General features: G+C 38.8%; 1 protein-coding gene across 1 annotated transcript in view; it reads right to left on the bottom strand.

Moving 5' to 3' along the window:
* Nucleotides 1-16,814, bottom strand: part of PPP3CA (protein phosphatase 3 catalytic subunit alpha) — a 189,475-nt gene that overhangs the window by 46,935 nt on the left and 125,726 nt on the right. The window contains exons 3-5 of the mRNA XM_065691334.1: nt 12,157-12,281; nt 3,156-3,267; nt 1,710-1,855 (exon numbers count right to left, since the gene is read on the bottom strand). Coding sequence (XP_065547406.1) covers nt 1,710-1,855; nt 3,156-3,267; nt 12,157-12,281 — 383 coding nt within the window. The remainder of the gene's footprint in view (nt 1-1,709; nt 1,856-3,155; nt 3,268-12,156; nt 12,282-16,814) is intronic.

Genomic DNA, 16,814 nt, shown 5'->3' with positions numbered 1-16,814 from the left:
ATGACATTCTCACTGCTCTTATAACCTTAGCCCTAATTAAGCAGCTAAAAATTCCTCTTTCTGTCTGAATATTGTACAAAAAAAAAAATTCAAATTATATAGAATCATTCTGCAAATAAGACAAAGCAGAGCAAAACAGTGAAACGTTAAAAATCAGTATTCCTCTGCAAAACCTCTTGAATATAAAACCAACCCTTTAGCAGAAAGATAAAGTAATGATTTATTAGCATAATGATTTATTAGCACACCTAACATACCTCCCCCTCTCCCCCAAAAAAGATTCAGAGAGAAAGAATTGATTTTAGATGTTCCCAACACTCAGTTAAAAAGTTTTAATAAGAGACCTCTACAATTCTACCTTTGCGCCCTCATCATGAAATATTCATATCATACCTACACTTCTAACTTATTTCAGCCCTCTAATATAATTGGTAACTTCGCTTTTGTAACTATAATTAATTTAAATTAAATAACAATTCATAAATATGCAAACCCAATTCCTGCTGATTGCCAATGATGAATTAACCTGCTAGTGGGGGGGAAGAGAAGATGTTAATGACCCTAACCTAGAATCGGAGAGTTGAAGAGCTTTACTCTCTCATTACATTGTTGGAAAGCCAGCTAAATTTTAGGCAGAGAATATTTTTGCTTAATTAGATAGTGAAGCTTTACCTCAGAAATGAAACTTTACATTTGGTAATTTTTAAAAGTGCAGTTAATATCGGAATCTAATTGCTTTTAAACCAGAACATGTAATTACAGGCTCAATTTTTAATTTATTTAAAAAAAAAAAGTATTAATTTCTTAGCAGGCCACAAATTAGCCTCAAAGTATAATTTATCTTTTAGTAACTTTAAAGCTCAGAAGGATATATCCATGTTTGCAGATTTCAAAATGCAAGCAAGAAGTAAGAAACTCTTTTCTGCTGGAAATACCGAGAATGAATGGTTTCAATACCTCCTTTTAGAAAGATCAACTGAGATTCTTTTACAAAGCACTTGAGAAAAACTTCATCCAGTGTTGTTGCACGTTATCAGGGATTACAGTGAAGAGACCGCTCAACATTGTTCCCTGAACTTTCGTGAGATTGGTAAGAAAATTCTTATCAACTCAAGAGTACCACACAAGCACCACCTTATAAAGCCTCATTTAGACAATGTGCTAGGTACTCAAGCGCAGTACTACTGAAAATGTGGCAGGACCTATTGAGAATGAAGCTCTTGACACTTTTAAAGAGTTATATGTTATTTTTACTATACTCATTGCAATCATACCATACTTTTTTATTAAATGCTTTAAGTATTGTGAGGTTTTTCTAGAGCTATATTTTATCTCTTTGCCAAGAAAGTACAGAATGCCTAACAAGGCACAAGGAATAATCAGATGGTGTGCTTACACCATGCTAGTAGACAGTACTTAAATTCATACTATGTACTCATTAGCTTGTAATTACTTACGTACCTAATACTTTTTTTTGTCTTAGAACACAAAGACGGTAAATCCTTTGTTTTACTGGATGCTGGTGATTTCCTCACCTCAATAAAATGGGACTAATTTAAAAAGACCTTTAAAAGGCAATAATGTCAACCTGAGTGTCAGAATGACATACCAGCATCTTACACAAATGAACAACACTGAGAAAGGATTCAAGTTTTAGTTGCTGGCAATTAACTGTTCACCTATTAGACCTGAGCACTATTCAGACTTACTTTTCTGATGTCATCTAAAGTGTTGATCTCCGGAGACAAGCCGCCGTGTACACACAGGAACTGTTGGTTCATCAGAGCAGCCAAGGGAAGGCAGTCGAAGGCATCCATGCAGGCATCATATACACGCTCTGAATATTTGATTTTACCTTTTAAAGATTAAGATGGTGTCAGAAAGCGCCATCAATATTTAAGAGAAAAAAGAAATTAGGACGCTGATTAATAACTCGGATCTTGTTCTCCCTGCTTTCTCTTGCATTGAAGACTGTACCAAAGCTTGCCTCATGCAAAACATTCTTTAAGATTATTGTTATTCACTGCTGGAAAAATTCCTCAGACTCTGAGGTGAAACTAATAAAAGTTATGCCAAGTTTATTGTATTTTTCTAAAAAAAAAACCTAACTGTAAACAATAATAAAAGACCATTATAGCCTGCCATGAAATCAATACAGCAAGCCTTAAAAAGTCTGCTGAATGGTTATCATCATTATCACACAATATACCCTCTATGAAGTAATCAGAACTTTAGCCCTGTTCCTTAGAATTAATTACCTATAGAAATGCCACTATGAAATGAACGAGGTGGTACAATGAAGTTGAAATGTTAATTTACCAATAGGCATATTAAACTCAGTAAACCATGAGGCCTTTGAGCCAATTAACATTTCCTTTGCTCTTGATGCTAAAAGGGAATGGAGGCCTATTGCAAGAGCTTCAGTTTTCAGTGCCTCAGAAAAAAATACAAAGCTTCATTGTGCAGGTGAAGGTCTGCATCTAATGAGCTTTTTATGTGTCACCGAATCCTTTCTTGCAACACAGAAAGGAATTCCTATAAAAAGCACATACCAAAAAGTTCAAGCCTACTTGCAGGGTAAATGTGAAAACACTACGTTCAGAGGGAAAAAAACAATCAAAAATACAAATTCCTTGCATTTTTCCCCTTCTGCAGATGAGACAGGGTAGGATGTCACCTCCTCCACTAGCAACAGGGAGCTGCTGCAGAGGTGCCAGAGCTGGTGTGCTGGCAGGTTTTTACTGCCAGGCTGCTGTGTGGAGCAGCAAACTGGCAGCCATTGCAAAAAGCAGCAGATTTCACCAAGAGCATTGAGGCCCAGATAGTCCTGCAGTAGCCCCAGGCTGCCTCCCAGGCCAGGCTTGATGGCAAGCAGAAGTGTTTCCATACCTGCAGCACCAAGCGATGACACCCCTGGGTCTGTATAGGTCATTACCTGCTGCAGGGTGCCTCACCTCTTCCTTTCTCCAACACTGAGACACCCTCCCCAGCCCTGCAAGATGCTCCCTCCCAGGGAACAGCAATTACAGTTTAATAACAGTTAATAAGAGAAGTACATTTAAAATTACTATGGTAAACAGCATCAAATACTTGCAAAATAACAAATCAAGCTGTTGAAAACAGAGGTAAGAGGAGAAACATTAAAGTAGACTTACATTCTTGCTTAAATGTGAAATACTCTGTTAAATGTCTACATTCATGATTCCCACGAAGTAAAAACAGTGTTTTGGGGTAAAGGATTTTCAAGGCCCACAAGTACAGCACACACTGCAAATCGGAAACAAAGAAAGACATAATTAATAATTAACAACCCCCAATAATTAACAACCCCCCCCCCCAAAAAAAAATAAAACAACCTAGAAGAGAAAGTATTCTGCGTGAAACATTTATTTCAATGGGTTAACTTTACTCTTTTCACCCATTACATGCAAACATTTCTCTGCCCTTCAACACAGACTGGCTGAAACCAGAATCAGTACATTCAGATTAAGTTTTTCTGCTTTTGCTAAGTGGTACCTGCCCGTTCAGCCATGCATTGCTTTCAGTGGCCCAGCTATCAAGAAGTAATTGCTGTGCATCTCTAAAATGAAGTGCACGCTCTCCACCTGGCAGGTTAAGCAGAAACCCACCATAGAAGCAATTTCACTGCACTTCACATTCACAGCCAGGAATATCCGCATTTCCTATCTTCAGGAAAAGTTGCTCTAGAACAGTTTAACCCACACTTCAGGAAATACCTTAGCCTCCAGTATTACACAGTTGTAATGTGAATGCTTGTTCATTTTTCACTTAACATTGTTCTGTGCAAACAGACAAGAAAAAAACTACAAGACTTTTATATTAAATGAAGTTACTACAAAATTTCTATAAAGCCTTTTATCTTTCAAGAAGATTTCTATTTGAGATGGCATTTCTCCTACACGTTTTTAAAGATAAAATAGAAGACTCAGAGACACTAATCTCTGCTCAGACCTTTCGAAACCATCCAATTAAAATAGGTGTTTCGAAAAACAGAACTGACATCGAAATGATACCAAAGTATTATGACACTCTTGCAAATGAGTAAACTTGCAAGCTTCATTCATCCTTTGTGCAAGATAACCTGTCTCAGGTACCTGGCTGACAAACTCACAGCTCCACGGAAGCTCATGGAAATCATTCATTCCATAAGATGAGTTCACCATCTCCAAAAATGTACAGACCACAACGGGCTCCCAAAACATGAGGCAGAAAACTGGACTATTCTACTCCAACCCTTTGTTTCCTAAATATTCATGAACTGAAGAACTGCTGCACAAGAAACAAAAGGTGCCACCCCCCCTTCATTTGCAACTACTTCCTAACACTTCCCTGTGTTCTTTTGACAAAGAATATTTACTTTAACTTAATAACCAGTAGATTAGAAATGCAGAATGTACTCCTAACCATGGCTTCTGCTTAAAGTCAGCATTTTTGTCAGTGTAATGTGTATTACTTTGTACAGTATAAATTCCCTTCTAGAATTCAGAATGTCTTGATAAACAGCATAATTACAATAATCATGTCTCAACATTTTGATTTCTTCTCCCTCTTCTGCTAGAACAGTCCTCATCTTTAAAAATAAGAAAAGAAAGAAGGATGCAACATCTTTATATTGGTGCTAAACCCTACCCTATCCACATCCATAGATAATTACATAGCAGCAGGGGTTTTATACTACTACTGTTTGTCTTGAATTTATTATATGTAAACATCTGGATGCTCTGCCTGTACAGTGCAATTTCTGTTCTGCTACTCAGATTCTAGAGGCGGGTAAGAAGAGCAGAAAGTACAGGCAGCATCCTTCAGGACTGGCAAAATTAATCCTTCCCCTTGGAAACACACGGAAGACCTCCCAGCTCACACCACCTCTTCCACCTCCCAGATGTTACTGTCACTGCAAGAAGTGAGAAGTCAGAACACCAGGTAGATCACGCTGACATAATCCAGCATGGAATTATGGTGTTAGGTCGCAGGAATTATCTGGTGTGGCCCAAAACTACTGCAAAGGGTTTGCCTGGGGAAAGCTGCTTCTCTGTGCAAGCTCCAGCATACTTGAGGATTTAACTTCCATGGGGAAGGAAACCTGTACTTTTGCACATCACCAGCACAATTCTCCAGCTCTTTGATGATGACTTCTTCATTCCTGCAAGAATTCCCAGAACCTTCTACTTCTCTCCAATTCCTGGCTAATGCAAACAAAATTGATGTAAACGTTGTGAGACAAGAAGTTTAAAGTGACATCTCCATCCATGCAATAAAAATTCCAGCTTTCAAAGTTGTATTTAAGTTACCTTAGAGCTTCTAATCCTGCCAAAGCACCTTATCATTTAGAGAAGCACAGTGATTGGTGCTTAGATAAAATGCTTCATTAAAAAAAAAAAAAAAAAAGAAAAAAAAAGGAGTTACATTTCCCTTATAACTAAGCTTTTCATTTTCATAAAGCCTTGGCAAGATTGAAGGGAGCACTAGGCACTTCAAATACCATCCAGATTTGGGTAGCAGGGAAAAGAAGGAAAGCCAGAAGTTTTATCTTTTTGACATTTGGTACCTGCTTGCGGGTAGATCTCTTCACATTTGCTTATCATAGATTTCTTTTTTCTATGCTTCCTTTGAAGAACTCATTAGAAACAGAGAAGATAACAGAGGATCACTGCAGTCCAGAAAGTTCTGTGGTTTCCTGACACTATTCAAGTAATGTAAGTCCCCCATTCACAGTTTGTGTTGTTTTTAGTGGTACCATATCGAAGGCTTATTTTGCTTAGATAATTCCTTTCATTTTCTCTCTGTTCAGCTGTCCAGCGATGTGGTATCATAATAGTAAACAAGAACTAATAAGCAGCTGCTTTTTGCAAACTAGATAGCAAATACCCGGGTGACAATTTTTTATGGCTTTTGAACTTTTGAGTCGTTTACACACAAAAAGCTTATGTCCAAACAACATACCATGAGCAAGCATTCTGGTTGTATATTTTTTTCCTAATGCTGCATATCATAATTCTTATTGAAGTAAAAAGATTCATCATCATTTGCCCCTGTTGGAAATCTGAGCTTACAATCTTCAACTATTTGGTAATACTGCTTCCCAATGACAAAATTTTAAAATCTCTTTTTTTTTTACCCTCCAACTTTTTCAATAGGAATACACTACATATCAGTTCTGCTGTATCTCGGTGTAAAAGGTACAGCAGCAAGCTCGCAATCCAGACATCTCTAAAGCATTTTTAATGTGTCTCATTTCATACTCTCAAAAAAGGAAAAAAGGTTACATCTCTTAAATGCCAGCCATCAAACTGCAGCTCTGCTTACTCACTTGGTGTCTTTCAGCTATTGAAATAACAGATAAATTTATAACAAAGAGAATCTGCCTACCTCATAGGTCCTGTAGTCAAGCTTTTTTCCTGCTGAGGCTCTGGCAGCCCAAGCATCAGGAAAGAAAAGGTCTGTGCAATTAAGCACTGAGTAAGCCAAAGGCACATATTTCCAAAATGGACTTTGGATTTAACCCCACTATTGCATGCTGAATTTGAGCCTTTGCACAATTTGACATCTCAGCACCTCCTGAAAAGTGAATCCAATAGCCCCAGACCTCTTGTATGCATCTCAACTTATGTGCTCAAAACAAGCCACCTGGAGAAAATCAGTACCATTGCCACTAGATTGCACCCAAAGCAACCCACAGTAATACAGTACACTCACTTCTGGGTGCTCTTGCACTGATCATGCCAGGAAGCAAGAGATGTAGCTCGCTCTGTTAGCTGTGTGGCTTTTCACAGGTAACAAAAGACCACCTCTCCCTCCACATGACTGATGCCATTGGGCACTCCCCCATTAACTGAAATTAAGTGTGAATAAATGCAAGGTAATTCATACTCAAAAGGAGGATTTGAGCTAAGGTCTCTACTGATGCTCTGTGAACTGTGGGGCAGTATTTTGGCATAGTTTCTTCACTCTGTATCTAACATACACCACATCTAAATACAAAAATTGCATTACTTCAACTGCATTAAAATAATTATACCATAGCAATACATAGTAGAGGTACAGCTTTCTAAAATGGAGTAACTATCCCAATGGAAACCATGTATTTTTATTTTTTACACACATAACTGCATTCACACTGCTGCCATGACTATTTATTAGGGCTTTATTTCAGGGACAAATAAAGATATATTGCATCTGTAGCAAAATACTCACAAGAGATGCAAGGTCTTGCTTTGATATCTGCACAATGCTTCAGTTATTGGAAGACTCTTTTCTAGCGAGTCTGAGATGATTTGATTAAAAGCAATCACCAAAACATTGCTACTTGCCTTATACTCTTTTCTAAGCATTTACACCACATCACTCCCATTTCAGCTTTGGAAGGACCTCAAAATGTCCAAAAAGGAAGGACCAATTCTTCAACCAAGAAGTGGCTAGAAAATTCTTTTTCTTGTATGTCCCTCTAGTTTTTATAGTTAGGACTTTCTAAATAGATACCCAAGTTCTGAACCTCTGTAATAGGTCCTCGCTCTTCTCACTGGACCTTGCATCTTGGCCTCAGCTGTCTTCTGTGAAGAGGGCTTCCTCAAAGAGATAGAAATGGGAGGGTGTGGTGGGGAAGGAGGAGCAGTGAGAGCAACCTCCAGGATACCTTCCCGTGTTCTTTCCCTGCAGCCAAAAGGGGATCTTGGCATGCTGGGGACTCACTCTAGGAAGATCTGGCACAGGACCAAGCAAGCTGAAAGGATGGCCCCAACACAAACAGATGCTCCAGTCTGGCAATCTAATATATACAAAAATAATATGAATTTGCTGAATTTCTGAATATTCACGGCTCTGAGGAGCACAGCCCAGCAAAAATGTAAGATCTTACAAGATGCAAATTCTTGCTTCAGAGAAACGTATCTGCTACTGTTGTACAGAAGAAAAGGGCCAGGAAATTTAGGATTACTAAGGTAATAGGATTTTCTTTGCTCTGAGAGAAGTGAAAAAAATCACTTGACTTCACCAGTGATCTATTACTGTCCAGCCAAAACTATTTTCAATAAAACCATTTATTGGGAAACATTAACACTCTAGAGCAAAGGAAACCAAAAGGTGTTTATTCTTCTAACAAAGGCCGAGAAAGTGCATGGAGATGTAAGAGATAATAAACACGCACTTTCACCAGCATTAACTTCACCCACAGTTCACTAACATGAATTTACTTAATTATTTTCTTGGGAGAGACCAGTTAATAATTTCTAACAGTTCACTGAGTTCAGGTGCATATGGAGCACCAGATGCTTTTTTAATTGATGCAAGGTCTAATGATCAAATTCCAGACTCACTCCAAACACCTCACTTAGTTCTTGATGGAAATACCACAAAACCAGCGCCTCCTGGAATTTCAGTCTTTGCATTTCGGCAATGAAGATATATACACATTTTGAACGATAAAACACAATTCCAGCTTTATTAGTTTTGAATATTGGTTTAATTCTGCATATCTTGACTATCTGCTCTGTAAAAAGTGATCGCTACATACCTTGATACTCAATTGACATTTAAACCTGTACTTTTTTATGTGAGATTGAGCAGGAAAATAATTCCAAAAGTTCAAATTCTTTACACTGAGGGTGGCAAAATACTGGCATAGGTTGCTCAGAGGTGGTGGATGTGCCATTCCTGCAGACATTCAAGGCCAGGCTAAATGCGGTTATGATCTAGTTGACAATGTCCCTGCTCATTCCAAGGGGGTTGGGACGAGATGACCTTTGGAGGTCCCTTCCAACCCGAACCATTCTGTGATTCTATAATATTATTAATCCGTAGAGTCAGTATTTACTCTGTAATTTTCTCAAGGCTGTGATGAAAAGCAGGGGGAAGTATGTATACTTCCCGCTACACCATATGGCATTTATGTCTGCCTTTCAAAAGAGTTCTCAGACTCAGGATTAAGTTATTCTTCCTTACAATCCATTCCTGCAGAACCATTTTAATATTCTTTGGATTTAGAAATTGCCCTCTGTTTTGATCATTTGGGTTTCTTTTCTCCATGGCAATAAAACTTCTTTAAAAGTGGGAACTGAAGGGTTTCTACTCTGGAGTCAACCCCTTGGAACAGTGCACAAGCACAACAGGGAAATGTTATCAGCCATGGAGCCAAGGAAACAAGTGCACCTTATCAGATATTGCAACTTGCAGAAATTTGTTATTCTAAGAGAAGAAATGCTTAGGCTCTGCCAAGAGGTCAAATGGAAAAGAGAGTACAGCTACAGGAATAAGACTTGGTCTGTGCCAAGAAACCTCGTGTCATTCTACCTACAATTTTGACATTTATTTGACCCAGCGTAATTCCTTTATTGGTTTCTCATCCTGTGACACCTTGCTTAAAACTAATTTTAAAGGCACACCACACACACACACCCTTTCAAGCCATGGTGAAAATGGAGCACACGTGAAGGATCGAGTCCTTGGATCAAAAGCTCCATGGGGCAAGGACTGTAATTTCTGCTGAGCACCTTGTACAAACACTTTTCTCTTTTTCCTCTGCATTATCAAATGCCTTCCACCTACCTTACACAATTTCTTCCTCTATTCTTAATGATAATAGCTTACATTATGTAGTACCTTTCATCCAGAAGATTCCCAAATGCTTTGCTTTGCAGCCCACAGACAAGGATTATCTCGCCCACTACCAGAACTCAGCTAGGTTTAAGCTCAATGGTATCACTTTTACACTAGATATCACATGGCAATCAAAGGGATTTTTTTTAAAAGCTTATATTACTTGTGATTAGTACCTTGGGCCAGCTACTTAATTCTTTTGGAAAGACCCCAGAGCTGCAAGTCTCATGCCTATATCGCAGAAAGGCAAGCCAGCAGACTGACAGAATAAAGATCACTGCATGACTGACGTGGTAGAAATGTGCACTGAGATCACGCTAGGACTTTACCACCATGACCTCTCCAACACAGAGTACTGGCAAGAGCTGGTGCCTGCTAGATATGCTCAGGGCTTCTTCTCTATAGAAAGCACACCCTCCCATCCCCAACATGCCAAGTTGCATTCCTCACCATTTTCCTTTCCTTGTCATTCCTTATTGTCCTGAGTTCATGCCTGAATACATAGCTCTACATCCAAATATGCTTACAAAACAGAAACCTGCCTTTCCTTTCAAAGGTACTCTTTAATCAAGGTGACAGGTGGCAAGAATCAGTTATGTGACCAGAAAAGTACTGAACTCAGAACCTTACATACAAAAAAGAATAATACGAGCAATAGCTCAGATATTTCCCTGGCGCTGGTGCAAGCTAATACTCCTTCCAGTGAAAAAGCAGTGTTCCAGAAGGGAAAAACTAAATTCAAATGTAATTTGCTAAATATGTGTGTGTGGTTGCTAAATGAGGAATTTTAAGGAGCTTTTTCCCCACCCATAAGCTATTTTGCTTTGTGACATAGGGCTTGCTATTGTGTTTAATTAGTTATAACCCTGGAGCAGATTTTGGCAAACTGTCAGCCAATCCACTTGTTCTATTTCTTACATTAAAAGCATACACAAAAACGCAGACAAAACTCTCCCCTTCTATATGCAACTTGGCTTGGTCAAAGTCTACAGGAGATGCAAACTAGGTCACTGCAACTGAAAAACGGTAGCTTAAGACTGAGCAGCACAATGGTTTAAGTCATTCCCCATACTCCCAACCTTCCCTAAGCAATCCAACATGGTAATCCACAGCTCACCATGGGTCAGAGAATGGAGGAAGCAAGCACATGTAGCTCAAAAAAAAGCCACAAACAAGGTGCTCAGCACCTTGAAGTCACTTCAGTACAAGACTAAGAAAGAACCTTGCAATTCTTAAGTTTTGAGAGCATTTGCACTTGGAACAGTATATTTTTATCTGGAAAATGTGCCAAAAGATTCTGTTAACATATTATATTAAGTTTTATAATGACTAATGTAGCAAAAGTAGTTTTACTGACTCTTTAAGAAACTTCTCTTCATTCTATAAATACAACACCAGCAAGACAATGCACTGATCCATTTTACAAACACATTATAAATAACTCGGCAGTTTGGGATTACATATTTTTATATCAATATGGCAACAGCATACGAAAATGTGGTATAATAAAACAGCAGTATATGTATTCTTGTATATTGCCATCATACCTAGTCACAGACACACAGTCATACATTAGAGGACCTATACTGCTTCTAATAGGTAATGGGTATTCTCCCCTGACTTGGAGGGCGTTCAAGTCTGAACTTTTCAGAGAAAGGAGTCAAGCTGTGGCTCAAAAGGCACTGCAGAGGTTTCTGACTGTTAATGACTAGATCAACTACGACCTGGGTGAACAAAACCAGGTGAGGCTTTATTTGATAATTGTGCACCTCATCTGTCAGTTTGTAAAACCATGCAGCAACACAGAAGAAATAGTGCAGTTTGGTTTATGAGCACTGGAATAAAGGATTTGTGCTTGGTATTTGACTCACTTCTAGTCAAAGGTGGGCAGTTTGGAGAGGACACTGTTTCTTTTGCAAGCCAACTAAAGATGCTGTCATTTGAGCTCCACATTCCACCAACCTGAGAGCATGCATCACTTCTGTATGGATTCATGCGCTGCATTAAAAGCCGGAGACAATGCACTCCTGCATACCATATCTAAACAGAACCCATTCGTTCTCTCCAGCACAGCATGTTATCTGCAGGCTTTTTGTCCCATTTATCCCCTATCTAGTCCTTCAATTTTCATAAAATTTTGCATCCAGGAGACTCAGATCAAATAAACCCAGAAGTCAAACTAAGCTACAAGTCGTTCATTTACTTTTTCTATTATGCCTCTTTTTTGATAGCTCATGTCTATCCATCCTATTCAGCTTGCGCAAGCTGCAAAGCAGACTGCCTTCTGTGTTGCATTTGGATGGCCACTGATTAGCATGAAGGTCCATTCTCTGCCAGTTTTACAGCACAGATACAGTGGGATTTAGCTGGATATCAAGCAACCTTTATGAAAACACCAACAGTGACATTGATGTGGACTTCATTTGCTCACAAGTGGTATCTGTGAAAAGCTTCAGTATTCCTGAACTGGTTAAATTATAATGATAAATATACGCAATAGGCTGCAAGCAGTTTCATAACCAAGAACAGAAATAAGAAACTTACTTCAATGCTGAAGTACCCTCTGTCCACGTAGTCCCCCAGGAAGAGATACCGTGTGTTGGCAGGAGAACCTCCCACTTCAAACAGTTTCATCAGGTCAAAGAACTGACCATGGATGTCTCCACAAACTAGAAAAGAGCAGCGATGTTCAGATTAACCACACAAAGATCATTTTAGGCACAGACATTCTGAAGTCACTGTCTTATAAGAAATGTGTTATGTCAATTTTGTGCATCATCCTCTAGTTAAATGACCAGCAAGAGCTGGCAGCTGCTCAGCAGAAGCTCTTTGTCTATGACATTCATCCATATATATGCATGCAAAAGGCTACCAACTATTTCCATGGCTATTTCCATTCCTAGTGCCCAGCAGAGCACACAGTACTGGCAATAGCAGGAAAACAAACCAAAGACATCCTGATAAACAGAATATGTTCAAACAAGGTTACTCTTTTTTTGACATTACTCCTCTATTTCTCCTAGTCTTAAACTCAAACAAAGCCTAATAGGCTTTCCATACAACACAAAGTGTGCCTACCCTGTGCATGCCACTGGTTAAACTGACAAATTTCTGACTTCTAGTTTCTGTATAGGAAAACAGCCTGCTTGCTTTCCCAAAGCATGCCTTACACAAGAGGACACTTGTTTTTCATGCTTTAACCTCTACCATTTTATTTACCCTCATGTAATTATGATCTGTTTCACTGCGTTGCAATGAAGTCAATCTAATCAGGGCTTTCCCTAGCAAGAGCAACCCCAATCAACATAACTGAGCACGAGAGATGTGCAGCTGGGGATGAGTGGGGATACCGCTTCCTGTGTCTTGGAGTTAAAGAGATTGGCTCAGCTATCTTACAAAATTGCAAACTTGCTGTGGTGGGAGATTTTAAGCACCTGCAAGAAGGTAGGTGATGCTTTTGGAGGACTCCATGGAAGCTTAACTAACAGTGCTGTGCCAAAAGCTGCTTTGTTTTGCTTTGCTTTGTTTCCTCTACCCTAGGGAAGAAGAGAACTTACTGCCACCACCACCACAGTTCAGGTCTTTTCTGGCAATAATCCTTTAGCAAAGAAAAGGTAACAGCCCTGACTGTTACTGAGGTGATTTTAGAGTGGTTCTCATTTCAATGACTCACCAAAAAAAAAAAAAAAAAAAAAGGGGGAAAAAATTAAAAGATTTCTGATTTTCAAACTGGGAGGGTGATTACAAAGAAACTGAACAAACCAGTTTATTCAGTTTATGAATAAACCAGGGTCCAAGACAGATGACATCTTGCAACAGCAGCACAGCTCCAGTAGACTTAAGATCCTCTCTCTGATGTAAAGGTCTTGCTCCATCACAGATAAATAAACCTCACATCTGCCACATGCCATAGAGAAACTGAAGTTGCATGTCCACATAGATATAGAAGAACTATATAGAAAAACTGAAACACCAAATCCAACTCTCAGTACAGCATTTGTATGTTATTGTTTTTCATCTCAGGCCAGTATCTCATATTTTTTACTTGGATCGCTTTTCTCTGGATGAATACACTAACAATAGCATCAATATTATCATTTCATGCAAAAAACTAAAACCAAAACCAACCAACCGCCCACCTCATCCAGGTACAGAGAAAACCACGGATGTGCCAGTCACTGCTTTCCTCTGTATTTATGTGAAATTGGTGACACAATGTACGAGAGTGCTGGCTATCCCAGCATTCTTCTGTGATAACAACAGGGTATTTTCCCCACAAAATAGCATGCAGTAATGTTATCACCACTGTTAGATTGTATAATCTCTTTTTCCTAGTTGATCACCCCCACAAGTGTTTTAGATGACAACCTTCATATTGAAAGCTATCAACAGTCATAATTTCTATCTAAGAATAATATCTGCTATTAACCATGCAGAATAAATACTATTTAAATCCTCAAGTGGTGTAACGCCACCTCTATTTCCCTAAAAAAAACCCCAACATTTGTACCCCTAAGGAAATCTGTTGATAGCATTTTTATTTGAACACAGTAATCTACCAAACCAACATACAGTGCTTGACTGAACTCCTCTGCATGGACACTGTGGGAAGATTAAAAACACGTGTTGCATATTGATGGCCAAGCAATCTGCTCTCCTAACTTCCAGCAAGAAAGATTTTCGTTATATAACTGTACGGCTCTACCAATTATCGCCCGCCCCCATTTGCTCCAACTGCAAAATCCCAGAGCTGAACAAGACTGAAAGTCTTTTAAATGGATTTAACGTTTGCTCTTCCACTACAGCACAAAGAAACATGACTTGGGGTTTTTGTTACACTGACATGTGTGAACAGGTAAATACACTGAGGCTGTTACAGAGAAACCAGGGAGGTTAGAAGGCTGCCTTCAAATAGTTGTATGTCCATGAATTTGTCACAAGTCAGAGAAGTGGAGAAGAAACGAGTGAGGAGGACAGAAACAAAAAGCCCAGAGCTCTGCAATCCCATGACTTGCAAAGTTCAAACAGGACTTGAGAACTGATACTCAGTGGATACTCCAGGCACTTTGCAAACAGTAGGCTGCTCTTTCTGTACTTCATAACAGATGCAGAAACATACCCAGAAAAAAAGTAATTAAAAACCCCTGCCAATTAAATTAGTTCCAAAAGAGAAGCTTAAAATCAGCAGGGTAAAAACAGTGGGAGGAAGACACTCAAATTAACAGTTAACATTGAGACTTAATTTATTATGGTCAGATCTCAGAATTCCTACTGAAAGACTACAATATTGCATTTAGGTATTTCAATTAGTATTTTGCCTGGAATAGCTTAAAGATCTTACACTTTGCAGGTCTATGTGCATAGACCTGAACCATTCTTACAGTATAAAACCTGTGGACTCAAATTTTGATGGTGGCCTTGTTTACAAACAAATTAAAGGGCAATTTTGTATGTGCACAGTATCACACTCCATTTACAGTGTAAACACAACTACTTCTAAAGCTATAGATCCGCCATCTTTCTTTTTCAACTCTAAATTCTTACACTACTCCAAACTGGAAGATTTCTCAGGCAGCCAGGTCAATGTTTTATCTTTCATTATGTTGGGGCAGAAGAGATCCAGCATTATGTCTTCAGTCATAAAGGCAGAAACATCCATCAGCCAATAATTCTGCCATTCCCTTCACACTCTGTCTTGCAGCTTCCCATCACAAAGATGCAGCACTGTCCCACCACAAGTGTAAAGAACGGGTTTCATGCTGCCTCTACAAAGCTTTTCCAGTTCACTTACCTTCCCCCTTCATATTACAGAGAAAAACTTTTAAAGCACACTTATTATATATTCATGTTTACTCTTGCACAAGCATTACCATTGTATCTATCATGCCTCTTAATTTTGTGCAAAATGTCCTTTTTTTATACTTGTGCAGGCCCTCTTTGGGTACTGGAGCATTTGCTGTCAAACAGTATGTTCAAAGAGATATTAACAATTTTCCACCAAATAACAACAAAACAGAACCCAGGACAGTGAAGCAAGAAACTCAATTCTTAATGAAGATCTCCAGGATCAGCATACTTATGGATTTAAAGCACGAACACGGGGAACATAAAACACAGTTTGTATGTGTGTGGGATTAACGTTAAAAGCAGATGACAAAAATTTATCAGAAGGAGGAATACCGGGTGGTATATCTTCTATTAGGAATTCACATATTTTCCTATGTCACTGGTTTCCCAAAAGTGCCATCAAGTCATGGCATTTACATACTCATCAATTTATGACAAGTAAATAATTTGACAGCATTTGCATTTCCTCGCCCCCCTCCAGCCCCCAAAAGACTGCTTAATTTATACAGTGCTTTTCAACTTTCTTTATATCCTTAAATTGCCAGCTCAGCAAAAACAACAGTGTTTCCACTGAGTTACAGTTTCCAGATAAGAATTCAGGCATCAGACTTGATGCCTGTGAGTTTGTCTGAGCTTTTCAATAGCATCTACCTACCTGACCTGTCAGGGCAGCAAGCTCCAGAACTGCACAACACACTATGTAAAGACATTTTTTTTAAGCTGTTTTAAACTGATCTCCTATTGAATTCCACTGGTGCAGTCAGAAGGTTTAAGAAACGCTGGTTGTGGACTCCTTAGAAATTTCCCTCTGTCGAGGAGGTTTTCGGAGAAGACATGGGCCTCTCTAAAAGATTCAAGTTCACAGGCCTGCCCATGCAATTACTGAAAAATCGTGTTTCTGAGCAGCTTTTCCTGCTTCTTATAATGGGTACTTTAACCAAACTACACCGCCTTACGCTACAGCACCAGAACTTTCCCAATGCAATTGTCTACAAAATACCATTATGAAAATAAAAATTGGACATGAGGGAGAAAAGGGAATTTTTCTTAATGTATTTGTTTTTAGAAATTGTCATACTAATACAAATTAAATAATGTTTCTGATGGCTTGACTAAGAGGATGTCCCTCCCTCTGATTTAAGTCAAAGGAACAAGCAATATTGAAACAGGAACCATTAAGTCCAAATTGTATTTGCAGTGAAAGAAACCCAAAGCTTAGCAGTGGTGTTGCCATCTTACAGAGTAAGAGTGGTAGAGCAGTGATTTGGACTCAGCGGTTATTGGTGCAAATAAGTCTGAAAATGCTTTTCAGACACCTTCCTTTGGATAACTAACTGCTCTTCACTACATACAAA

The sequence above is a fragment of the Lathamus discolor genome, chromosome 1 (genome assembly GCF_037157495.1).
Source record: "Lathamus discolor isolate bLatDis1 chromosome 1, bLatDis1.hap1, whole genome shotgun sequence".
Taxonomy (NCBI): Eukaryota; Metazoa; Chordata; class Aves; order Psittaciformes; family Psittacidae; genus Lathamus; species Lathamus discolor.
This window is presented reverse-complemented; position numbering and strand designations above follow the sequence as displayed.